At 46.1% G+C, this 26,589-nt stretch overlaps 1 protein-coding gene across 1 annotated transcript in view; it reads right to left on the reverse strand.

The window, feature by feature from the left end:
* Window positions 1-297: 297 nt before the first annotated feature.
* LOC129813286 (papilin-like) overlaps window positions 298-26,589 on the reverse strand; it is a 78,675-nt gene continuing 52,383 nt past the window's right edge. Inside the window, exons 12-19 of the mRNA XM_055865609.1 lie at window positions 26,182-26,386; window positions 24,775-24,951; window positions 24,203-24,353; window positions 21,301-21,381; window positions 16,838-17,039; window positions 10,451-10,526; window positions 3,859-3,979; window positions 298-3,174 (exon numbers count right to left, since the gene is read on the reverse strand). Of these exons, the coding sequence (XP_055721584.1) occupies window positions 2,756-3,174; window positions 3,859-3,979; window positions 10,451-10,526; window positions 16,838-17,039; window positions 21,301-21,381; window positions 24,203-24,353; window positions 24,775-24,951; window positions 26,182-26,386 (1,432 nt within the window). The 3' untranslated portion in view covers window positions 298-2,755. The remainder of the gene's footprint in view (window positions 3,175-3,858; window positions 3,980-10,450; window positions 10,527-16,837; window positions 17,040-21,300; window positions 21,382-24,202; window positions 24,354-24,774; window positions 24,952-26,181; window positions 26,387-26,589) is intronic.

A 26,589-nucleotide genomic window follows, 5' to 3' on the forward strand; every position in this document is an offset into this window, starting at 1 on the left:
ACATGGAGACAGACCAACACACAGATAGACATAGAGACAGGCCAACACACAGATAGACAGAGACAGACCAACACACAGATAGATATGGAGACAGGCCAACACACAGATAGATATAGAGACAGACCAACACACAGATAGATAGACAGACCAACACACAGACAGACATAGAGACAGACCAACACACAGATAGATATAGAGACAGACCAACACACAGATAGACATAGAGACAGACCAACACACAGACAGACATAGAGACAGACCAACACACAGAAAAAGTATGAGCAGACTCTTTATAGGTTGAATGACATATTAGTTTTATTGAATGACACCAGAAAGTCACACAGACACGGCGATGACGGTAACATGGACAATAATTATCATCCATCTATGGCACAACAGAGATATAGATAAGCACTGTCCAACGTGGCCACTGTCAGGTAAACAGCATCTGGGATTTTAGTCAAGATGAAACACGATAAAGCTATAGGTCGAGCATGTGTGTCGCTGTGTGAGAGAGGTACCTGTGGTAGAGCAGTGTGGCGATAGTGGACTTTGAGGCTGGTATATACAGTATTTGCGTGTGTGTGTGTGTGTGTGTGTGTGTGTGTGTGTGTGTGTGTGTGTATATGTGTGTGTGTGTATATGTGTGTATATGTGTGTGTGTGTGTGTGTGTGTGTGTGTGTGTGTGTGTGTGTGTGTGTGTGTGTGTGTGTGTGTGTGTGTGTGTGTGTGTGAAGTGATCTCTAAAAGTATTGGGACAGTGACACATTTGCTGTAGTTTTGTCTCTGTCCTCCAGCACTTTGGATTTGAAACGATACAATGACTATGAGGTTAAAAGTGCAGAGCGTTTGTGAAATGTCTATATGTTACATGTGTGTATTAAAGTAGTAAAAAGTTAAGTATTTTGTCCCATATTCCTAGTGCGCAATGATGACATTAAGCTTGTGACTCTACTTGGATGTATTTGCTGTTTGTTTTGGTTTTGTTACAGATTATTTTGTGCCTTATACAAATGAATGGTAAATAATGTATTGTGTTAATTTTGGTGTCACTTTTATTGTAAATAAGAATATAATATGTTTCTGAACACTTCTACATTGATGTGGATGCTACCATGGTTACGGATAATCATCAATGAATCGTGAATAATGATGAGTGAGAAAGTTAGACGCACAAAAACCAAGACATGCTAACCTCTCACCATTACAATAACAGGGAAGGTTAGCATTTCATATCATACCCCCAAGACATGCTAAACCTCTCACCATTACAATAACAGGGGAGGTTAGCATTTTATATCATAGCCCCAAGACATGCTAACCTCTCACCATTACAATAACAGGGGAGGTTAGCATTTTATATCATAGCCCCAAGACATGCTAACCTCTCACCATTACAATAACAGGGGAGGTTAGCATTTCATATCATACCCCCACGACATGCTAACCTCTCACCATTACAATAACAGGGGAGGTTAGCATTTTATATTATACCCCCAAGACATGCTAACCTCTCACCATTATAATAACAGGGGAGGTTAGCATTTCATATCATACCACCAAGACATGCTAACCTCTCACCATTACAATAACAGGGGAGGTTAGCATTTCATATCATACCCCCACAACATGCTAACCTCTCACCATTACAATAACAGGGGAGGTTAGCATTTCATATCATACCCCCACAACATGCTAACCTCTCACCATTACAATAACAGGGGAGGTTAGCATTTCATATCATACCCCCAAGACATGCTAATCTCTCACCATTACAATAACAGGGGAGGTTAGCATTTTATATCATACCCCCAAGACATGCTAATCTCTCACCATTACAATAACATGGGAGGTTAGCATTTCATATCATACCCCCAAGACATGCTAATCTCTCACCATTACAATAACAGGGGAGGTTAGCATTTTATATCATACCCCCAAGACATGCTAATCTCTCACCATTACAATAACAGGGGAGGTTAGCATTTTATATCATACCCCCAAGACATGCTAATCTCTCACCATTACAATAACAGGGGAGGTTAGCATTTTATATCATACCCCCAAGACATGCTAATCTCTCACCATTACAATAACAGGGGAGGTTAGCATTTCATATCATACCCCCAAGACATGCTAATCTCTCACCATTACAATAACAGGGGAGGTTAGCATTTCATATCATACCCCCACGACATGCTAACCTCTCACCATTACAATAACAGGGGAGGTTAGCATTTTATATCATACCTCCAAGACATGCTAACCTCTCACCATTACAATAACAGGGGAGATTAGCATTTCATATCATACCCCCACGACATGCTAACCTCTCACCATTACAAGGGAGGGATTATGATATTTGTGGCTCATAGTCATTGTATCGTTTCAAATCCAAAGTGCTGGAATACAGAGCCAAAACAACAGCAAATGTGTCACTGTCCCAATACTTTTGGAAATCACTGTATATGTCCTGTAAACATGTGTGTGTGTGTGTGTGTGTGTGTGTGTGTGTGTGTGTGTGTGTGTGTGTGTGTGTGTGTGTGTGTGTGTGTGTGTGTGTGTAAGTCTGTCTTTGATCCGTGGTATGTTGTTAAGCTTCCTTAACACTGGCTCATCTCAGCTTCCTTCTCAGGGTTAAAGCGTCACCTAGCCAGGTGGCTGGCTGTGGGCGGAGCAGCGCGCGGGTGGGGCAGCGGGCGGAGGCAGCAAGGGTGGGCATGGCTAGACGCCCCCCGGACGGTCCTCGGGTTCTTACCTCGCTGCAGGGTGGGTGTGCAGGACACCGTAAGGGGCGGGGCGGCGGACATGGACTCTGGCCCGGTGAGCGTGGTCTGCAGCGCTGGTCCCCTGGCGCCCTTCGGTTGAGCCCCTGGAGCTGCCACTCTGCACCGGCAAGACCCTGCTCACGTCCTGACCTGTTCCCGGCTGGCTGGGTCGACTCAGCTGAATCGTCTGGATTGATTGGCTACTGGGTCGGCTCATCTGGTTGAGCTGGGCACCGGGGCACGTCCTTTGGCACTCGGCATGCGTCAGGAAGTTGTTGTTGTTGCCGTGGCAGCCGCCGTACCAGAAGTGGGAGCACTCGGCGGCGGCGACGTCGTAGAAGTAACGGCCCGTCCAGCCACTGCAGGAGCCTGCTGCCTTGGGCAGAGAACAGGTGGTTCTGGGAACTACAGAGGGGAGAAACAGGAAGACATTTTACACTTCTCTCCATTTTAGTTCCAGCGTCCATTAGAACATCAACACATGAACAAAAACAAAAGGTGGCAGGAGAAAGTGTAAAAGGTACAATAGGTTTTTCATACTTAATATAATGTCATATTCAAGGCACACCAATAACGAATTAACAATAACGAGCGAAACCGCGACTGTCAGTCTTTCTATCGAGCAGAGACCCTTCTCCCTTCCTCACCGCACCTATTCTCTCTCTCTTCCCTTCACCCTCCTCCCTTCTCCCTCCTCCCTTCCTATTCTCTCTTCCCTTCACCCTCCTCCCTTCACCCTCCTCCCTTCCTATTCTCTCTTCCCTTCACCCTCCTCCCTTCTCCCTCCTCCCTTCCTCACCGCACCTATTCTCTCTTCCCTTCTCACTCCTCCTCTTCCCTTCCTCACCGCACCTATTCTCTCTTCCCTTCTCCCTCCTCCCTTCCTCACCGCACCTATTCTCTCTTCCCTTCTCCCTCCTCCCTTCCTCACCACACCTATTCTCTCTTCCCTTCTCCCTCCTCCTCTTCCCTTCCTCACCACACCTATTCTCTCTTCCCTTCTCCCTCCTCCCTCCTCCCTTCCTCACCACACCTATTCTCTCTTCCCCCCCCCTCCTCCCGTTCCCTTCTCCCCCTCCCCTGTCCTACCGTTGTATGGTGGGTTTGGGCAGCCCTCTCCATTGGGACCTGCGGCTACGAACATACGGTCGAAACAGCACCCGTAGGTGGTCAGACGACACTGGATACTGTTTTCAGCTGGAGGAGGAGCCTGGGAGAGAGAGAGAGAGAGAGAGAGAGAGGTAGAGACAGAGAGACAGAGAGACAGAGAGACAGAGAGAGAGACAGAGAGAGAGACAGAGAGAGAGACAGAGAGAGAGACAGAGAGAGAGACAGAGAGAGAGACAGAGAGAGAGACAGAGAGAGAGACAGAGAGAGAGACAGAGAGAGAGACAGAGAGACAGAGAGACAGAGAGACAGAGAGAGAGAGAGAGACCCCTATCAGATCAGAGCAAAATCACAGTCTACTTGAACAGAGCAATACTCAATCATGAGGCATCAAAGCCAGAGGAACTGAACAATATTAAGAAATACTATAGATGGAAGGAAAGTAGTGTGGAAACCTACCAAAAAATAATTAGGCAACAACAAATTCAATTCCTTTCAGACAACTTCCTGGACAAAACATTTCACTGTAATAGTGAAGGTGTAAACTTGGCAGTAGAAAACCTAAGCAGTATATTTGACCTCTCAGGTTCCCTATCAAATCAAAAAATGTCAAGCAGACAACCTAAGAAAATGAACAACAATGACAAGTGGTTTGATGAAGAACGCAAAAAACTAAGAAAGAAATTGAGAAACCTGTCCAACCAAAAACATAGAGACCCAGAAAACCTGAGTCTACACCTTCACTATGGTGAATCACTAAAACAATACAGAAAACCTGAGTCTAGGCCTTCACTATGGTGAATCACTAAAACAATACAGAAAACCTGAGTCTACGCCTTCACTATGGTGAATCACTAAAACAATACAGAAAACCTGAGTCTACGCCTTCACTATGATGAATCACTAAAACAATACAGAAAACCTGAGTCTACACCTTCACTATGGTGAATCACTAAAACAATACAGAAAACCTGAGTCTACTCCTTCACTATGGTGAATCACTAAAACAATACAGAAATGCACTACGGAAAAAGAAGGAACAGCACTTTAGAAATCAGCTCAATGTGATTGAAGAATCCATAGAATCTAACCACTTCTGGGAAATTTGAAACACACTAAACTAGAGGTCGACTGATTAGGATTTTTTAACGGCGAAACCGATTATTGGAGGATCAAAAGAAGCCGAAACCGATTTTATTATATACAGTCGGAAGTTTACATACGCTTAGGTTGGCATCATTAAAACTCGTTTTTCAACCACTCTACAAATTTCTTGTTAACAAACTATAGTTTTTGGCAAGTCGGTTAGGACATCTACTTTGTGCATGACACAAGTACTTTGTTCACAGACAGATTATTTCACTGTATCACAATTCCAGTGGGTCAGAAGTTTACATACACTATGTTGACTGTGCCTTTAAACAGCTTGGAAAATTCCAGAAAATGATGTCATGGCTTTAAAAGCTTCTGATAGGCTAATTGACATCATTTGAGTCAATTGGAGGTGTACCCGTGGATGTATTTCAAGGCCTACCTTCAAACTCACTGCCTCTTTGCTTGACATCATGGGAAAATCTAAAGAAATCAGCCAAGACCTCAGAAAAAAAATTGGAGACCTCCACAAGTCTGGTTCATCCTTGGGAGCAATTTCCAAATGCCTGAAGGTACAATGTTCATCTGTACAAACAATAGTACGCAAGAATAAACACGCAGCCATCATACCGCTCAGGAAGGAGACACGTTCTGTCTCCTAGAGATGAACTTACTTTGGTGCAAAAAGTGCAAATCAATCCCAGAACAACAGCAAAGGACCTTGTGAAGATGCTGGAGGAAACAGGTACAAAAGTATCTATATCCACAGTAAAACGAGTCCTATATCGACATAACCTGAAAGGCTGCTCAGCAAGGAAGAAGCCACTGCTCAAAAACCGCCATAAAAAAGCCAGACAACGGTGTGCAACTGCACATGGGGACAAAGATCGTACTTTTTGGGGAAATGTCCTCTGGTCTGATGAAACAAAAATAGAACTGTTTGGCCAAAATGACCATCGTTATGTTTGGAGGAAAAAGGGGGAGACTTGCAAGCCGAAGAACACCATCCCAACCGTGAAGCACGGGGGTGGCAGCATCATGTTGTTGGGTTGCTTTGCTGCAGGAGGGACTGGTGCACTTCACAAAATAAATGGCATCATGAGAAAGAAAATTGTGGATATATTGAAGCAACATCTCAAAACATCAGTCAGGAAGTTAAAGCTTGGTCGCAAATGGGTCTTCCAAATGGACAATGACCCCAAGCATACTTCCAAAGTTGTGGCAAAATGGCTTAAGGACAACAAAGTCAAGATATTGGAGTGGCCATCACAAAGCCCTGACCTCAATCCTATAGAAAACGTGTGGGCAGAACTGAAAAAGCGTGTGCGAGCAAAGAGACCTACAAACCTGACTCAGTTACACCAGCTCTGTCAGGAGGAATGGGCCAAAATTCACCCAACTTATTGTGGGAAGCTTGTGGACGGCTACCCGAAATGTCTGACCCAAGTTAAACAATTTAAAGGCAATGCTACCAAATACTAATTGAGTGTATGTAAACTTCTGACCCACTTAGAACGTGATGAAAGAAATAAAAGCTGAAATAAATAATTCTCTACAATAATACTGACATTTCACATTCTTAAAATAAAGTGATCTTAACTGACCTAAGACAGGGAATTTTTACTAGGATTAAATGTCAGGAATTGTGAAAAACTGAGTTTAAATGTATTTGGCTATGGTGTATGTAAACTTCCGACTTCAACTGTATATATTTGTAATAATGACAATTATTATGACAACAATACTGAATGAACACTTATTTTAACTTAATATAATACATCAATAAAATCAATTTAGCCTCAAATAAATAATGAAACATGTTCAATTTGGTTTAAATAATGCAAAAACAAAGTGTTGGAGAAGAAAGTAAAAGTGCAAATGTGCCATGTACAAAAGCTAACGTTTAAGTTCCTTGCTCAGAACATGAGAACATATTTTTATTTTTTTATTTTTTTTATTTCACCTTTATTTAACCAGGTAGGCTAGTTGAGAACAAGTTCTCATTTGCAACTGCGACCTGGCCAAGATAAAGCATAGCAGTGTGAACAGACAACACAGAGTTACACATGGAGTAAACAATAAACAAGTCAATAACATGGTAGAAAAAAGAGAATCTATATACAATGTGTGCAAAAGGCATGAGGTAGGCAATAAATCGAATAATTACAATTTAGCAGATTAACACTGGAGTGATAAATCATCAGATGATCATGTGCAAGAAGAGATACTGGTGTGCAAAAGAGCAGAAAAGTAAATAAATAAAAGCAGTATGGGGGGTGAGGTAGGTAAATTGGGTGGGTAGTTTACAGATGGACTATGTACAGCTGCAGCGATCGGTTAGCTGCTCGGATAGCAGATTTTTAAAGTTGTTGAGGGAGATAAAAGTCTCCAACTTCAGAGATTTTTGCAATTCGTTCCAGTCGCAGGCAGCAGAGAACTGGAAGGAAAGGCGTCCAAATGAGGTTTTAGCTTTAGGGATGATCAGTGAGATACACCTGCTGGAGCGCGTGCTGCGGGTGGGTGTAGCCATCGTGACCAGTGAACTGAGATAAGGCGGCACTTTACCTAGCATAGCCTTGTAGATGACCTGGAGCCAGTGGGTCTGACGACGAACATGTAGCGAGGGCCAGCCGACTAGGGCATACAGGTCGCAGTGGTGGGTCGTATAAGGTGCTTTAGTAACAAAACGAATGGCACTGTGATAAACTGCGTCCAGTTTGCTGAGTAGAGATATGATAAGATAATATGAAAGCTGGTGGTTCCTTTTAACATGAGTCTTCAATATTCCCAGGTAATAAGTTTTAGGTTGTAGTTATTATAGGAATTATAGGACTATTTCTCTCTATACCATTTGTATTTCATGTACTTTTGACTATTGGATGTTCACTTTAGTACTGCCAGCCTAATCTCAGGAGTTGATAGGCTTGAAGTCATACACAGCGCTGTGCTTCAAGCATTGCTAAGAGCTGCTGGCAAACGCATTAAAGTTTGAATGAATACTTACGAGCCTGCCGCTGCCTACCAGCGCTCAGTCAGACTGCTCTATCAAATATCAAATCATAGACTTAATTATAATATAATAAACACAGAAATACGAGCCTTAGGTCATTAATATGGTCTAATCCGGAAACTATAATTTCGAAAACAAAAGGTTTATTCTTTCAGTGAAATATGGAACCATTCCGTATTTTATCTAACGGGTGGCATCCATAAGTCTAAATATTGCAGTTACATTGCACAACCTTCAATGTTATGTCATAATTACGTAAAATTCTGGTAAATTAGTTCGCAATGAGCCAGGCGGCCCAAACTGTTGCATATACCCTGACTCTGCGTGCAATGAACGCAAGAGAAGTGACACAATTTCACCTGGTTAATATTGCCTGCTAACCTGGATTTCTTTTAGCTAAATATGCAGGTTTAAAAATATATACTTCTGTGTATTGATTTTAAGAAAGGCATTGATGTTTATGGTTAGGTACAGTCGTGCAACTAGTGTTTTTTTTTCGCGAATGCGCTTTTGTTAAATCATCACCCGCTTGGCGAAGTAGGCTGTGTTTCAATGATAAATTAACAGCCACCACATTGATTATATGCAACGCAGGACAAACAAGTTAAACCAGTAATATCATCAACCATGTGTAGTTAACTAGTGATTATGTGAAGATTGATAGTTTTTTTATAAGAGAAGTTGAATGCTAGCAACTTACCTTGGATAGAGAGAGAGGGGGCATAAGGTTTTGAGAGAGAGAGAGAGAGAGAGAGAGAGAGAGAGAGAGAGAGAGAGAGAGAGAGAGAGAGAGAGAGAGAGAGAGAGAGAGAGAGAGAGAGAGAGAGAGGTGGGGGGGGGTCAGAGAGGAGGTTATAGGATAGAGAGGGGCTCAGAGAGGAGGTTATAGGATAGAGAGGGGCTCCGAGAGGAGGTTATAGGATAAAGAGGGGCTCAGAGAGGAGGTTATAGGATAGAGAGGGGCTCAGAGAGGGGGTTATAGGATAGAGAGGGGCTCAGAGAGGAGGTTAGAGGATAGAGAGGGGCTCAGAGAGGAGGTTATAGGATAGAGAGGGGCTCAGAGAGGGGGTTATAGGATAGAGAGGGGCTCAGAGAGGAGGTTATAGGATAGAGAGGGGCTCAGAGAGGAGGTTATAGGATAGAGAGGGGCTCAGAGAGGGGGTTATAGGATAGAGAGGGGCTCAGAGAGGTTATAGGATAGAGAGGGGCTCAGAGAGGGGGTTATAGGATAGAGAGGGGCTCAGAGAGGAGGTTATAGGATAGAGAGGGGCTCAGAGAGGAGGTTATAGGATAGAGAGGGGCTCAGAGAGGGGGTTATAGGATAGAGAGGGGCTCAGAGAGGTTATAGGATAGAGAGGGGCTCAGAGAGGAGGTTATAGGATAGAGAGGGGCTCAGAGAGGAGGTTATAGGATAGAGAGGGGCTCAGAGAGGTGATAGGATAGAGAGGGGCTCAGAGAGGTGATAGGATAGAGAGGGGCTCAGAGAGGTGATAGGATAGAGAGGGGCTCAGAGAGGAGGTTATAGGATAGAGAGGGGCTCAGAAAGGGGGTTATAGGATAGAGAGGGGCTCAGAGAGGAGGTTATAGGATAGAGAGGGGCTCAGAGAGGTGATAGGATAGAGAGGGGCTCAGAGAGGAGGTTATAGGATAGAGAGGGGCTCAGAAAGGGGGTTATAGGATAGAGAGGGGCTCAGAGAGGAGGTTATAGGATAGAGAGGGGCTCAGAGAGGTGATAGGATAGAGAGGGGCTCAGAGAGGAGGTTATAGGATAGAGAGGGGCTCAGAGAGGAGGTTATAGGATAGAGAGGGGCTCAGAGAGGTGATAGGATAGAGAGGGGCTCAGAGAGGTTATAGGATAGAGAGGGGCTCAGAGAGGAGGTTATAGGATAGAGAGGGGCTCAGAGAGGAGGTTATAGGATAGAGAGGGGCTCAGAGAGGTGATAGGATAGAGAGGGGCTCAGAGAGGTGATAGGATAGAGAGGGGCTCAGAGAGGTGATAGGATAGAGAGGGGCTCAGAGAGGAGGTTATAGGATAGAGAGGGGCTCAGAAAGGGGGTTATAGGATAGAGAGGGGCTCAGAGAGGAGGTTATAGGATAGAGAGGGGCTCAGAGAGGTGATAGGATAGAGAGGGGCTCAGAGAGGAGGTTATAGGATAGAGAGGGGCTCAGAAAGGGGGTTATAGGATAGAGAGGGGCTCAGAGAGGAGGTTATAGGATAGAGAGGGGCTCAGAGAGGTGATAGGATAGAGAGGGGCTCAGAGAGGAGGTTATAGGATAGAGAGGGGCTCAGAGAGGAGGTTATAGGATAGAGAGGGGCTCAGAGAGGTGATAGGATAGAGAGGGGCTCAGAGAGGTGATAGGATAGAGAGGGGCTCAGAGAGGAGGTTATAGGATAGAGAGGGGCTCAGAGAGGGGGTTATAGGATAGAGAGGGGCTCAGAGAGGAGGTTATAGAGAAAGTACAGATCCTTACTTGAGGAACATATTCCAGACAGTCTTCCCTGTTGGGCCTCTGTGATACAGTCACACCATCCCTGCAACATCCATACCTGAGGGATTTAGTCAGACAGACAGAGAGGGAGGGATTTAGTCAGACAGACAGAGAGGGAGGAATATAGTCAGACAGACAGAGAGGGAGGGATCTACTCACATCCGGTTTGGAGCGAGCGGTCGCATTTGCATTCGCTCTGCAGGTAGTATAACTTTTCATTACATTTCATTACATTTCATTATAGTACAACGGTTTAATTTGTCCAACCTTAGCAATTTCTTCTTAGCTAGCTACATAGCCGTCTGTGTATCAAAGATAATTGCGTAATTATCGCATTTCGTCGTCTATCGTAGTCCACACTGCTATCTGCCCAGCACCTAGCCAGCTAGCAAACGTCCACCGTCTACCCAATAGTAGTATAACTTTTCATTACATTTCATTATAGTACAACGGTCTGATTTTCATTTTCATTACAGTACAACGGTTTGATTTGTTTGATCTTAGCTAGCTACATAGCCGTCTTTGTATCAAACATAATTGTGTAGTTATTGAGGTTCGCTAGCCAGCTATTTTCGTCCTAACGTAACGCAACGTAGCCAACACTGCTAGCTAGCCAGCTTGCCACCGAATAGCAGCATTGTAGAAACGAGTGCATTACAACGGAACGACTTGATTAGTGTAGTGTTGGCTGGCTACACAGTTGTCTTTGCTATCTTTGATTTGTTTGATCTTAGCTAGCTACTTAGCTGGCTACATAGCCGTCTTTGTATCAGAGATAATTGTGTAGTTATCGAGGTTCGCTGAGGTTCGCTAGCCAGGTATTCTCGTCCTAACGTAACGTAACGTAGTCAACCCTGCTAGCTAGCCAGCTAGCCACCGATTAGCAGCACTGTAGAAACGATTACATTACAACGGAACGACTTGATTTGTGTAGTGTTAGCTAGCTACATAGTTTTATTTGCTATCTTTGTATCTAGGATAATTGTGTAGCTTTGAGTAATTATCGGTTAGCTAGCCAGCTATTTTCGCCTGCCGCGCTGCCGTCCTCCTACCTAGCCAACACTGCTAGCTAACACTGCTAGCTAGCCAACTTCTACCGAATAGCAGCACTGTAGAAACTTACATTACAACGGAACGACTTGATTAGCGTAGTGTTAGCTAGTTGTCTTTGCTGTCCTTGTATCCATGATAATTGTGTAGTTTAGAGAAATTTAGAGAAATTGTCGAGGTCACCTAGCCAGCTTCACTTTCAACAACGCAGCCACTGCTAGCCAGGCTACTTCACCAGCCAGCAGTACTATATCATTTTAGTCAATCAGATCTTTTATTTTTATTTTTTTTGCAACGTAAGCTTAACTTTCTGAACATTCGAGACGTGTAGCCCACTTGTCATTCTAATCTCCTTTGCTTTAGCGTAGCCTCTTCTGTAGCCTGTCAACTATGTGTCTGTCTATCCCTGTTCTCTCCTCTCTGCACAGACCATACAAACGCTTCACACCGCGTGGCCGCGCCCACCCTAACCTGGTGGTCCCAGCCCGCACGACCCACGTGGAGTTCCAGGTCTCCGGTAGCCTCTGGAACTGCCGATCCGCGGCCAACAAGGCAGAGCTCATCTCAGCCTATGCGTCCCTCCAGTCCCTCGACTTCTTGGCACTGACGGAAACATGGCTCACCACAGATAACACTGCTACTCCTACTGCTCTCTCTTCGTCTGCCCACGTGTTCTCGCACACCCCGAGAGCTTCTGGTCAGCGGGGTGGTGGCACCGGGATCCTCATCTCTCCCAAGTGGTCATTCTCTCTTTCTCCCCTTACCCATCTGTCTATCGCCTCCTTTGAATTCCATGCTGTCACAGTTACCAGCCCTTTCAAGCTTAACATCCTTATCATTTATCGCCCTCCAGGTTCCCTTGGAGAGTTCATCAATGAGCTTGATGCCTTGATAAGCTCCTTTCCTGAGGACGGCTCACCTCTCACAGTTCTGGGTGACTTTAACCTCCCCATGTCTACCTTTGACTCATTCCTCTCTGCCTCCTTCTTTCCACTCCTCTCCTCTTTTGACCTCACCCTCTCACCTTCCCCCCCTACTCACAAGGCAGGCAATACGCTTGACCTCATCTTTACTAGATGCTGTTCTTCCACTAACCTCATTGCAACTCCCCTCCAAGTCTCCGACCACTACCTTGTATCCTTTTCCCTCTCGCTCTCATCCAACACTTCCCACACTGCCCCTACTCGGATGGTATCGCGCCGTCCCAACCTTCGCTCTTCCTCCCCCGCTACTCTCTCCTCTTCCATCCTATCATCTCTTCCCTCTGCCCAAACCTTCTCCAACCTATCTCCTGATTCTGCCTCCTCAACCCTCCTCTCCTCCCTTTCTGCATCCTTTGACTCTCTATGTCCCCTATCCTCCAGGCCGGCTCGGTCCTCCCCTCCCGCTCCGTGGCTCGACGACTCATTGCGAGCTCACAGAACAGGGCTCCGGGCAGCCGAGCGGAAATGGAGGAAAACTCGCCTCCCTGCGGACCTGGCATCCTTTCACTCCCTCCTCTCTACATTTTCCTCTTCTGTCTCTGCTGCTAAAGCCACTTTCTACCACTCTAAATTCCAAGCATCTGCCTCTAACCCTAGGAAGCTCTTTGCCACCTTCTCCTCCCTCCTGAATCCTCCTCCCCCTCCCCCCCCCTCCTCCCTCTCTGCAGACGACTTCGTCAACCATTTTGAAAAGAAGGTCGACGACATCCGATCCTCGTTTGCTAAGTCAAACGACACCGCTGGTTCTGCTCACACTGCCCTACCCTGTGCTTTGACCTCTTTCTCCCCTCTCTCTCCAGATGAAATCTCGCGTCTTGTGACGGCCGGCCGCCCAACAACCTGCCTGCTTGACCCTATCCCCTCCTCTCTTCTCCAGACCATTTCCGGAGACCTTCTCCCTTACCTCACCTCGCTCATCAACTCATCCTTGACCGCTGGCTACGTCCCTTCCGTCTTCAAGAGAGCGAGAGTTGCACCCCTTCTGAAAAAACCTACACTCGATCCCTCCGATGTCAACAACTACAGACCAGTATCCCTTCTTTCTTTTCTCTCCAAAACTCTTGAACGTGCCGTCCTTGGCCAGCTCTCCTGCTATCTCTCTCAGAATGACCTTCTTGATCCAAATCAGTCAGGTTTCAAGACTAGTCACTCAACTGAGACTGCTCTTCTCTGTATCACGGAGGCGCTCCGCACTGCTAAAGCTAACTCTCTCTCCTCTGCTCTCATCCTTCTAGACCTATCGGCTGCCTTCGATACTGTGAACCATCAGATCCTCCTCTCCACCCTCTCCGAGTTGGGCATCTCCGGCGCGGCCCACGCTTGGATTGCGTCCTACCTGACAGGTCGCTCCTACCAGGTGGCGTGGCGAGAATCTGTCTCCTCACCACGCGCTCTCACCACTGGTGTCCCCCAGGGCTCTGTTCTAGGCCCTCTCCTATTCTCGCTATACACCAAGTCACTTGGCTCTGTCATAACCTCACATGGTCTCTCCTATCACTGCTATGCAGACGACACACAATTAATCTTCTCCTTTCCCCCTTCTGATGACCAGGTGGCGAATCGCATCTCTGCATGTCTGGCAGACATATCAGTGTGGATGACGGATCACCACCTCAAGCTGAACCTCGGCAAGACGGAGCTGCTCTTCCTCCCGGGGAAGGACTGCCCGTTCCATGATCTCGCCATCACGGTTGACAACTCCATTGTGTCCTCCTCCCAGAGCGCTAAGAACCTTGGCGTGATCCTGGACAACACCCTGTCGTTCTCAACTAACATCAAGGCGGTGGCCCGTTCCTGTAGGTTCATGCTCTACAACATCCGCAGAGTACGACCCTGCCTCACACAGGAAGCGGCGCAGGTCCTAATCCAGGCACTTGTCATCTCCCGTCTGGATTACTGCAACTCGCTGTTGGCTGGGCTCCCTGCCTGTGCCATCAAACCCCTACAACTCATCCAGAACGCCGCAGCCCGTCTGGTGTTCAACCTTCCCAAGTTCTCTCACGTCACCCCGCTCCTCCGCTCTCTCCACTGGCTTCCAGTTGAAGCTCGCATCCGCTACAAGACCATGGTGCTTGCCTACGGAGCTGTGAGGGGAACGGCACCTCAGTACCTTCAGGCTCTGATCAGGCCCTACACCCAAACAAGGGCACTGCGTTCATCCACCTCTGGCCTGCTCGCCTCCCTACCACTGAGGAAGTACAGTTCCCGCTCAGCCCAGTCAAAACTGTTCGCTGCTCTGGCACCCCAATGGTGGAACAAACTCCCTCACGACGCCAGGACAGCGGAGTCAATCACCACCTTCCGGAGACACCTGAAACCCCACCTCTTCAAGGAATACCTAGGATAAAGCAATCCTTCTGCCCCCCCCCCCCCCCTTAAAAGATTTAGATGCACTATTGTAAAGTGGCCGTTCCACTGGATGTCATTAGGTGAATGCACCAATTTGTAAGTCGCTCTGGATAAGAGCGTCTGCTAAATGACTTAAATGTAAATGTAAATGATCTAGTAACCAGACGGAGAGGTAGGGATTTAGTCAGATAGACAGAGAGGAAGGAATATAGTCAGACAGACAGAGAGGGAGGGATTTAGTAACCAGACGGAGAGGGAGGAATATAGTCAGATAGACAGGGAGAGATGTAGTCAGACAGACAGAGAGGGAGGGATTTTGTCAGATAGACAGAGAGGGAGGGATTTAGTAAGACAGACAGAGAGGGAGGGATTTAGCCAGACAGACATAGAGGGAGGGATTTAGTCAGACAGCCAGAGAGGGAGGGATTTAGTCAGACAGCCAGAGAGGGAGGGATTTAGTCAGACAGCCAGAAGGAGGGATTTAGTCAGACAGACATAGAGGGATTGATATAGTCAGACAGACAGAGAGATTTAGTCAGACAGACAGAGGGAGAGATTTAGTCAGACAGACATAGAGGGAGAGATTTAGTCAGACAGACATAGAGGGATTGATATAGTCAGACAGACAGAGAGGGATTGATATAGACAGACAGAGAGGGAGAGATTTAGTCAGACAGACAGAGAGGGAGAGATTTAGTCAGACAGACAGAGGGAGGGAGGGATTTAGTCAGACAGACAGAGAGGGAAAGATTTAGTCAGACAGCCAGAGAGGGAGGGATTTAGTCAGACAGCCAGAGAGGGAGGGATTTAGTCAGACAGCCAGAAGGAGGGATTTAGTCAGACAGACATAGAGGGATTGATATAGTCAGACAGACAGAGAGATTTAGTCAGACAGACAGAGGGAGAGATTTAGTCAGACAGACATAGAGGGAGAGATTTAGTCAGACAGACATAGAGGGATTGATATAGTCAGACAGACAGAGAGGGATTGATATAGACAGACAGAGAGGGAGAGATTTAGTCAGACAGACAGAGAGGGAGAGATTTAGTCAGACAGACAGAGGGAGGGAGGGATTTAGTCAGACAGACAGAGAGGGAAAGATTTAGTCAGACAGACAGAGAGGGAGTGAGGGATTTAGTCAGACAGACAGAGGGGGAGGGAGGGATTTAGTCAGACAGACAGAGAGTGAGGGAGGGATTTAGTCAGACAGACAGAAAGGGAGAGATTTAGTCAGACAGAGAGGGATGGATTTAGTAAGACAGACAGAGAGGGAGGGATTTAGTCAGACAGACAGAGAGGGGGGATTTAGTCAGACAGACAGAGAGGGATGGATTTAGTCAGATAGACATAGAGGGAAAGATTTAGTCAGACAGACAGAGAGGGAGTGAGGGATTTAGTCAGACAGACAGAGAGGGGGGAGGGATTTAGTCAGACAGACAGAGAGGGAAAGATTTAGTCAGACAGACATAGAGGGAAAGATTTAGTCAGACAGACATAGAGGGAAAGATTTAGTCAGACAGACAGAGAGGGAGGGAGGGATTTAGTCAGACAGACAGAGAGTGAGGGAGGGATTTAGTCAGACAGACAGAAAGGGAGAGATTTATTCAGACAGAGAGGGATGGATTTAGTAAGACAGACAGAGAGGGAGGGATTTAGTCAGACAGACAGAGAGGGGGGATTTAGTCAGACAGACATAGAGGGAGGGATTTAGTCAGACAGACAGAGAGGGAGGGATTTAGTCAGACAGACAGAGAGGGGGGATTTAGTCAGACAGACAGAGGGATTTAGTCAGACAGACAGAGAGGGAGGGAGGGAGTCAGACAGACAGAGAGGGATTGATTTAGTCAGACAGACAGAGAGGGAGGGATTTAGTCAGACAGACAGAGGGAGGGAGAGTTTGAGTGTGTGTGTGTGTGTGTGTGTGTGTGTGTGTGTGTGTGTGTGTGTGTGTGTGTGTGTGTGTGTGTGTGTGTGTGTGTGGTCTACCTGGTGGTTGTACAGAAAGCCTGCTCAGGGCGTGGAGCCCAGCGGGACCCCTGTGGGCAGCCTAGACCCCTTGTCCCCCCGGCTGCTGTGGTGCCGTCTGGGCAGCAGCCGTAGTAGGACTGGCTACAGTGTTGGGCCGGCCCGGAGCCGTGAGGGTGGTACACTGTGCTGGTCTGGGGGTCAACACTTTCTGGTCTGTGGACTGACAGGAACATGGGATTACATGGGGACCTTGGTGAGAGTGGGAGAAGGAAGAACACGTCAATGGAAGGAGAGCTGCTGTCGAAGAGTACAGGGGTCAGGGGTCAGGGGTCAGGGGCCAGAGGTCAGGGTAGAACACGTCAATGGAAGGAGAGCTGCTGTCGGAGAGTACAGGGGTCAGGGGTCAGGGGTCAGGGGCCAGAGGTCAGGGTAGAACACGTCAATGGAAGGAGAGCTGCTGTCGGAGAGTACAGGGGTCAGGGGTTAGGGGTCAGGGGTCAGGGTAGAACACGTCAATGGAAGGAGAGCTGCTGTCGGAGAGTACAGGGGTCAGGGGTCAGGGGTCAGGGGCCAGAGGTCAGGGTAGAACACGTCAATGGAAGGAGAGCTGCTGTCGGAGAGTACAGGGGTTAGGGGTCAAAGGTCAGGGGTCAGGGTAGAACACGTCAATGGAAGGAGAGCTGCTGTCGAAGAGTACAGGGGTTAGGGGTCAGGGGTCAGGGGTCAGGGTAGAACACGTCAATGGAAGGAGAGCTGCTGTCGAAGAGTACAGGGGTCAGGGGTTAGGGGTCAGGGGTCAGGGTAGAACACGTCAATGGAAGGAGAGCTGCTGTCGAAGAGTACAGGGGTCAGGGGTCAGAGGTCAGGGTAGAACACGTCAATGGAAGGAGAGCTGCTGTCAGAGAGTACAGCTCACACAGGGGTCAGGGGTCAGGGTAGAACACGTCAATGGAAGGAGAGCTGCTGTCGGAGAGTACAGGGGTCAGGGGTTAGGGGTCAGAGGTCAGGGGTCAGAGGTCAGGGGTCAGAGGTCAGGGGCCAGGGTAGAAAGAGACTGGATCACAGTAATGACTACTGAGATCAGAAGTGAGACTGGAACACTGTCTACACACTGTGATGTGTTGAGAAGGAGAGAGAGGAGAAGTGAGACTGGAACACTGTGATGTGTTGAGAAGGAGAGAGAGGAGAAGTGAGACTGGAACACTGTGATGTGTTGAGAAGGAGAGAGAAGAGAAGTGAGACTGGAACACTGTGATGTGTTGAGAAGGAGAGAGAGGAGAAGTGAGACTGGAACACTGTGATGTGTTGAGAAGGAGAGAGAGCAGAAGTGAGACTGGAACACTGTGATGTGTTGAGAAGGAGAGAGAGGAGAAGTGAGACTGGAACACTGTGATGTGTTGAGAAGGAGAGAGAGGAGAAGTGAGACTGGAACACTGTGATGTGTTGAGAAGGAGAGAGAGGAGAAGTGAGACTGAACACTATCTACACACTGTGATGTGTTGAGAAGGAGAGAGAGGAGAAGTGAGACTGGAACACTGTGATGTGTTGAGAAGGAGAGAGAGGAGAAGTGAGACTGGAACACTGTGATGTGTTGAGAAGGAGAGAGAGGAGAAGTGAGACTGGAACACTGTGATGTGTTGAGAAGGAGAGAGAAGAGAAGTGAGACTGGAACACTGTGATGTGTTGAGAAGGAGAGAGAGGAGAAGTGAGACTGGAACACTGTGATGTGTTGAGAAGGAGAGAGAGCAGAAGTGAGACTGGAACACTGTGATGTGTTGAGAAGGAGAGAGAGCAGAAGTGAGACTGGAACACTGTGATGTGTTGAGAAGGAGAGAGAGCAGAAGTGAGACTGGAACACTGTGATGTGTTGAGAAGGAGAGAGAGGAGAAGTGAGACTGGAACACTGTGATGTGCTGAGAAGGAGAGAGAGGAGAAGTGAGACTGGAACACTGTGATGTGTTGAGAAGGAGAGAGAGGAGAAGTGAGACTGGAACACTGTGATGTGTTGAGAAGGAGAGAGAGGAGAAGTGAGACTGGAACACTGTGATGTGTTGAGAAGGAGAGAGCAGAAGTGAGACTGAACACTATTTACACACTGTGATGTGCTGAGAAGGAGAGAGAGCAGAAGTGAGACTGGAACACTGTGATGTGTTGAGAAGGGGAGAGAGGATAAGTGAGACTGGAACACTGTGATGTGTTGAGAAGGAGAGAGAGGAGAAGTGAGACTGGAACACTGTGATGTGCTGAGAAGGAGAGAGAGCAGAAGTGAGACTGGAACACTGTGATGTGTTGAGAAGGAGAGAGAGGAGAAGTGAGACTGGAACACTGTGATGTGTTGAGTAGGAGAGAGGAGAAGTGAGACTGAACACTATCTACACACTGTAATGTGTTGAGAAGGAGAGAGAGGATAAGTGAGACTGGAACACTGTGATGTGCTGAGAAGGAGAGAGAGGAGAAGTGAGACTGGAACACTGTGATGTGTTGAGAAGGAGAGAGAGGAGAAGTGAGACTGAACACTGTGATGTGTTGAGAAGGAGAGAGAGCAGAAGTGAGACTGAACACTATCTACACACTGTGATGTGTTGAGAAGGAGAGAGAGCAGAAGTGAGACTGGAACACTGTGATGTGTTGAGAAGGAGAGAGAGCAGAAGTGAGACTGAACACTATCTACACACTGTGATGTGTTGAGAAGGAGAGAGAGGATAAGTGAGACTGGAACACTGTGATGTGTTGAGAAGGAGAGAGGATAAGTGAGACTGGAACACTGTGATGTGTTGAGAAGGAGAGAGGAGAAGTGAGACTGAACACTGTGATGTGTTGAGAAGGAGAAAGAGCAGAAGTGAGACTGGAACACTGTGATGTGTTGAGAAGGAGAGAGAGCAGAAGTGAGACTGAACACTGTGATGTGCTGAGAAGGAGAGAGAGGAGAAGTGAGACTGGAACACTGTGATGTGCTGAGAAGGAGAGAGAGGAGAAGTGAGACTGGAACACTGTGATGTGTTGAGAAGGAGAGAGAGGAGAAGTGAGACTGGAACACTGTGATGTGTTGAGAAGGAGAGAGCAGAAGTGAGACTGAACACTATTTACACACTGTGATGTGCTGAGAAGGAGAGAGAGCAGAAGTGAGACTGGAACACTGTGATGTGTTGAGAAGGGGAGAGAGGATAAGTGAGACTGGAACACTGTGATGTGTTGAGAAGGAGAGAGAGGAGAAGTGAGACTGGAACACTGTGATGTGCTGAGAAGGAGAGAGAGCAGAAGTGAGACTGGAACACTGTGATGTGTTGAGAAGGAGAGAGAGGAGAAGTGAGACTGGAACACTGTGATGTGTTGAGTAGGAGAGAGGAGAAGTGAGACTGAACACTATCTACACACTGTAATGTGTTGAGAAGGAGAGAGAGGATAAGTGAGACTGGAACACTGTGATGTGCTGAGAAGGAGAGAGAGGAGAAGTGAGACTGGAACACTGTGATGTGTTGAGAAGGAGAGAGAGGAGAAGTGAGACTGAACACTGTGATGTGTTGAGAAGGAGAGCAGAAGTGAGACTGGAACACTGTGATGTGTTGAGAAGGAGAGAGAGCAGAAGTGAGACTGAACACTGTGATGTGTTGAGAAGGAGAGAGAGGATAAGTGAGACTGGAACACTGTGATGTGTTGAGAAGGAGAGAGGATAAGTGAGACTGGAACACTGTGATGTGTTGAGAAGGAGAGAGGAGAAGTGAGACTGAACACTGTGATGTGTTGAGAAGGAGAAAGAGCAGAAGTGAGACTGGAACACTGTGATGTGTTGAGAAGGAGAGAGAGCAGAAGTGAGACTGAACACTGTGATGTGTTGAGAAGGAGAGAGAGGAGAAGTGAGACTGGAACACTGTGATGTGTTGAGAAGGAGAGAGAGCAGAAGTGAGACTGGAACACTGTGATGTGCTGAGAAGGAGAGAGAGCAGAAGTGAGACTGAACACTGATGTGTTGAGAAGGAGAGAGAGGAGAAGTGAGACTGGAACACTGTGATGTGTTGAGAAGGAGAGAGAGGAGAAGTGAGACTGAACACTGTGATGTGTTGAGAAGGAGAGAGAGGAGAAGTGAGACTGGAACACTGTGATGTGTTGAGAAGGAGAGAGAGCAGAAGTGAGACTGAACACTATCTACACACTGTGATGTGTTGAGAAGGAGAGAGAGGATAAGTGAGACTGGAACACTGTGATGTGTTGAGAAGGAGAGAGAGGAGAAGTGAGACTGGAACACTGTGATGTGCTGAGAAGGAGAGAGAGAAGTGAGACTGGAACACTGTGATGTGTTGAGAAGGAGAGAGAGGAGAAGTGAGACTGAACACTGTGATGTGTTCAGCTACGATGCTTTTTGGTGACAGAACTAAAGGAATGAATGGATGAATTAAAAACAGAGTATCCGTGATATCAGGAGAAACCTGGATGAAAGTCAAGGACAAGTAGACTTGGACAGACAGACAGAATGAGTCAGCTACCTGTGAAGTGGTCTGGCATGTAGGGAGTGAAACCAAACTGGGTGTTGTCATGTCCTCTGGGATCCTGCATGCTGGGGGTCACTAGACAGAGAGATAGAGTCATATATAAATATATAGCCAGCTATAGTATACTGGGGGTCACTAGACAGAGAGATGGAGACATATATAAATATATAGCCAGCTATAGTATACTGGAGGTCACTAGACAGAGAGATATATAAATATATATCCAGCTATAGTATACTGGGGGTCACTAGACAGAGACATATATAAATATATAGCCAGCTATAGTATACTGGGGGTCACTAGACAGAGAGATATATAAATATATAGCCAGCTATAGTATACTGGGGGTCACTAGACAGAGAGATGGAGACATATATAAATATATAGCCAGCTATAGTATACTGGGGGTCACTAGACAGAGACATATATAAATATATAGCCAGCTATAGTATACTGGGGGTCACTAGACAGAGACATATATAAATATATAGCCAGCTATAGTATACTGGGGGTCACTAGACAGAGAGATGGAGACATATATAAATATATAGCCAGCTATAGTATACTGGGGGTCACTAGACAGAGAGATATATAAATATATAGCCAGCTATAGTATACTGGGGGTCACTAGACAGAGAGATGGAGACACATATAAATATATAGCCAGCTATAGTATACTGGGGGTCACTAGACAGAGAGATATATAAATATATAGCCAGCTATAGTATACTGGGGGTCACTAGACAGAGACATATATAAATATATAGCCAGACATATATAAATATATTGCCAGCTATAGTATACTGGGGGTCACTAGACAGAGAGATGGAGACATATATAAATATATAGCCAGCTATAGTATACTGGGGGTCACTAGACAGAGAGAGGGAGACATATATAAATATATAGCCAGCTATAGTATACTGGGGGTCACTAGACAGAGAGATATATAAATATATAGCCAGCTATAGTATACTGGGGGTCATTAGACAGAGAGATGGAGACACATATAAATATATAGCCAGCTATAGTATACTGGGGGTCACTAGACAGAGAGATGGAGTCATATATAAATATATAGCCAGCTATAGTATACTGGGGGTCACTAGACAGAGAGAGGGAGACATATATAAATATATAGCCAGCTATAGTATACTGGGGGTCACTAGACAGAGCGATATATAAATATATAGCCAGCTATAGTATACTGGGGGTCACTAGACAGAGAGATGGAGACATATATAAATATATAGCCAGCTATAGTATACTGGGGGTCACTAGACAGAGAGATATATAAATATATAGCCAGCTATAGTATACTGGGGATCACTAGACAGAGAGATATATAAATATATAGCCAGCTATAGTATACTGGGGGTCACTAGACAGAGAGATGGAGACACATATAAATATATAGCCAGCTATAGTATACTGGAGGTCACTGGACAGAGAGATGGAGACATATATAAATATATAGCCAGCTATAGTATACTGGAGGTCAATAGACAGAGAGATATATAAATATATAGCCAGCTATAGTATACTGGGGGTCACTAGATAGAGTCATATATAAATATATAGCCAGCTATAGTCTACTGGGGGTCACTAGACAGAGAGATGGAGACATATATAAATATATAGCCAGCTATAGTATACTGGGGGTCACTAGACAGAGACATATATAAATATATAGCCAGCTATAGTATACTGGGGGTCACTAGACAGAGAGATAGAGTCATATATAAATATATAGCCAGCTATAGTATACTGGGGGTCACTAGATAGAGTCATATATAAATATATAGCCAGCTATAGTATACTGGGGGTCACTAGACAGAGAGATGGAGTCATATATAAATATATAGCCAGCTATAGTATACTGGGGGTCACTAGACAGAGAGAGGGAGACATATATAAATATATAGCCAGCTATAGTATACTGGGGGTCACTAGACAGAGAGATGGAGTCATATATAAATATATAGCCAGCTATAGTATACTGGGGGTCACTAGACAGAGAGAGGGAGACATATATAAATATATAGCCAGCTATAGTATACTGGGGGTCACTAGACAGAGAGATATATAAATATATAGCCAGCTATAGTATACTGGGGGTCACTAGACAGAGAGATGGAGACATATATAAATATATAGCCAGCTATTGTATACTGGGGGTCACTAGATAGAGTCATATATAAATATATAGCCAGCTATAGTATACTGGGGGTCACTAGACAGAGTCATATATAAATATATAGCCAGCTATAGTATACTGGGGGTCACTAGATAGAGTCATATATAAATATATAGCCAGCTATAGTATACTGGGGGTCACTAGATAGAGTCATATATAAATATATAGCCAGCTATAGTATACTGGGGGTCACTAGATAGAGTCATATATAAATATATAGCCAGCTATAGTATACTGGGGGTCACTAGACAGAGAGATGGAGTCATATATAAATATATAGCCAGCTATAGTATACTGGGGGTCACTAGACAGAGACATATATAAATATATAGCCAGCTATAGTATACTGGGGGTCACTAGACAGAGAGAGGGAGACATATATAAATATATAGCCAGCTATAGTATACTGGGGGTCACTAGACAGAGAGATGGAGACATATATAAATATATAGCCAGCTATAGTATACTGGGGGTCAGTAGACAGAGAGATGGAGACATATATAAATATATAGCCAGCTATAGTATACTGGGGGCCACTAGACAGAGAGATGGAGACATATAAATATATAGCCAGCTATAGTATACTGGGGGCCACTAGACAGAGAGATATATAAATATATAGCCAGCTATAGTATACTGGGGGTCACTAGACAGAGAGATGGAGACACACACACACACATAGAGACAGCACGCTCTCACCTTGTGGGTGGTAGCAGGGCTGTGTGTTGCAGGTCTCCAATGTGAGGGGTTTGGGGACCGAGTTACAGTGTTCCACTGGGTACAGGTTCCTCTCTCTGTCAGAACACATCACCTGGCGCTCACGCAGACCTGACTCACAACTCTTAGAGCACTGGAGACGGGAGAGGAGGAGAGGAGGAGGAGAGGAGAAGAGGAAGAGGAGAGGGAGGAGGAGAGGAGGAGGAGAGGAGGAGAGGGAGGAGGAGAGGAGAGGAGATGGAGGAGGAGAGGAGGAGAGGGAGGAGGAGAGGGAGGAGGAGAGGGAGGAGATGGAGAGGAAATGGAGGAGGGGAGGAGATGGAGGAGAGGGGGAGGAGAGGAGGAGAGGAATGATGTGAGTGGTTAAGCGTGCGTGTATGTGTGTGTATGTGTGTGTGTGTGTGAACTTGAGTGTGTGTTAACTGTGTGTGTATGTGTGTGTGGGAACTTGAGTGTGTGTTAACGGTGTGTGTATGTGTGTGTGGGAACTTGAGTGTGTGTTAACGGTGTGTGTATGTGTTTGTAACGTCTGTCTGTCAGTCTGTGCCACTCACCAGTCCCCAGTCTCCAACGTGCCAGCTGACAGGCAGAATGCACACGGGCATGGAGCAGGGCTGGGCGGCTACAGGGCGGAGTGAGGCGGTGCAGGAGGTGTCTGCTAACCGGACTGATGCTTCTCCTACACACATCACCTCTCTGGACTGATCCCCTGTTCCACATGTTACTGAACACTGCAGAGTAACACACCACAGTCAGACTGATCCCCTGTCCCACATGTCACTGAACACTGTAGAGTAACACACCACAGTCAGACAGATCCCCTGTCCCACATGTCACTGAACACTGCAGAGTAACACACCACAGTCAGACTGATCCCCTGTCCCACATGTCACTGAACACTGTAGAGTAACACACCACAGTTTGACTGAACACTACAGAGAACCAGTCAGACTGAACCCTGCAGAGAACCAGTCAGACTGAACACTGTAGAGAACCAGTCAGACTGAACACTGTAGAGAACCAGTCAGACTGAACACTGTAGAGAACCAGTCAGACTGAACACTGTAGAGAACCAGTCAGACTGAACACTGCAGAGAACCAGTCAGACTGAACACTGCAGAGAACCAGTCAGACTGAACACTGCAGAGAACCAGTCAGACTGAACACTGCAGAGAACCAGTCAGACTGAACACTGCAGAGAACCAGTCAGACTGAACACTGCAGAGAACCAGTCAGACTGAACACTGCAGAGAACCAGTCAGACTGAACACTGCAGAGAACCAGTCAGACTGAACCCTGGACTGGACTGATCCCCTGTCCCACAGTTAGACTGAACACTCAGCTCAGCTTCTTTATGACTAAAAATGGGACTAGTAGGGTTGGGGTGAATTCCACTTCAATGCAGTCAATTCAAGTCAATTGACTGAATTAGATTAGATTAGATTAGATTAAATTGGATTAGATTAGATTGGATTAGATTGGATTAGATTAAATTGGATTAGATTAGATTAAATTAAATGGGATTAGATTAGATTAGATTAAATTTGATTAGATTAGATTGGATTAGATCAAATTGGATTAGATTAGATTGGATTAGATTACATTAGATTAAATTGGATTAGATTGGATTCGATTGGATTAGATCAAATTGGATTAGATTAGGTTTAGATTGGATTAGATTAGATCAAATTGGATTAGATTAGATTAAAATTGATTAGATTAAATTTGGATTAGATTAAATTGGATTAGATTGGATTCAATTTGATTAGAGTCATCAATTATTGTCTGTTCTTCAAATAAATGTATGTGCTTAATGTACAGAAAATACAAAAGAGAGACATACAAACAATTCATGAATACGATAGTTTAAGGAATATTCACTCCAACCATGGTGACAATCTACGTACGACTCTCTCATTGGTCAACCCCATGTCGCACTGCTGCTCAGCTTCAGTACCTACCGCGCTCCAGGCAGAGGCTCTCCAGGAGGCACACGGCTGCATGTTACAGGTTTGCAGGGTGGGCGGGGCTAGAGTGTAGGCTGCACAGACGCCGTCCTCCACCACGCGGGACCCTGATGCATCATGGGAGACACACTGCACGCTGCGCACCTGGGAACCACCGCCGCACGACACCGAGCATGCGTTCCACTCACCTTTTGTCCAGCTAACAGGAAGTAAAGAGAGACAGGAGTTAACGTGTTGATGTTACTTAGCCCTGAGACATGTCTGTAAACTCCTACGGCAGGGCGTCAAACTCAATTCATGGAGGGCCCAGTGTCACCTGGCTGTCTAGGTCTTCATTAATGAGTTAGGACCTCCCCTCACCTGGTTGTCTAGGTCCTCCTCTCACCTGGTTGTCTAGGTCTT

The sequence above is a fragment of the Salvelinus fontinalis genome, chromosome 16 (assembly GCF_029448725.1).
Source record: "Salvelinus fontinalis isolate EN_2023a chromosome 16, ASM2944872v1, whole genome shotgun sequence".
NCBI lineage: Eukaryota > Metazoa > Chordata > Actinopteri > Salmoniformes > Salmonidae > Salvelinus > Salvelinus fontinalis.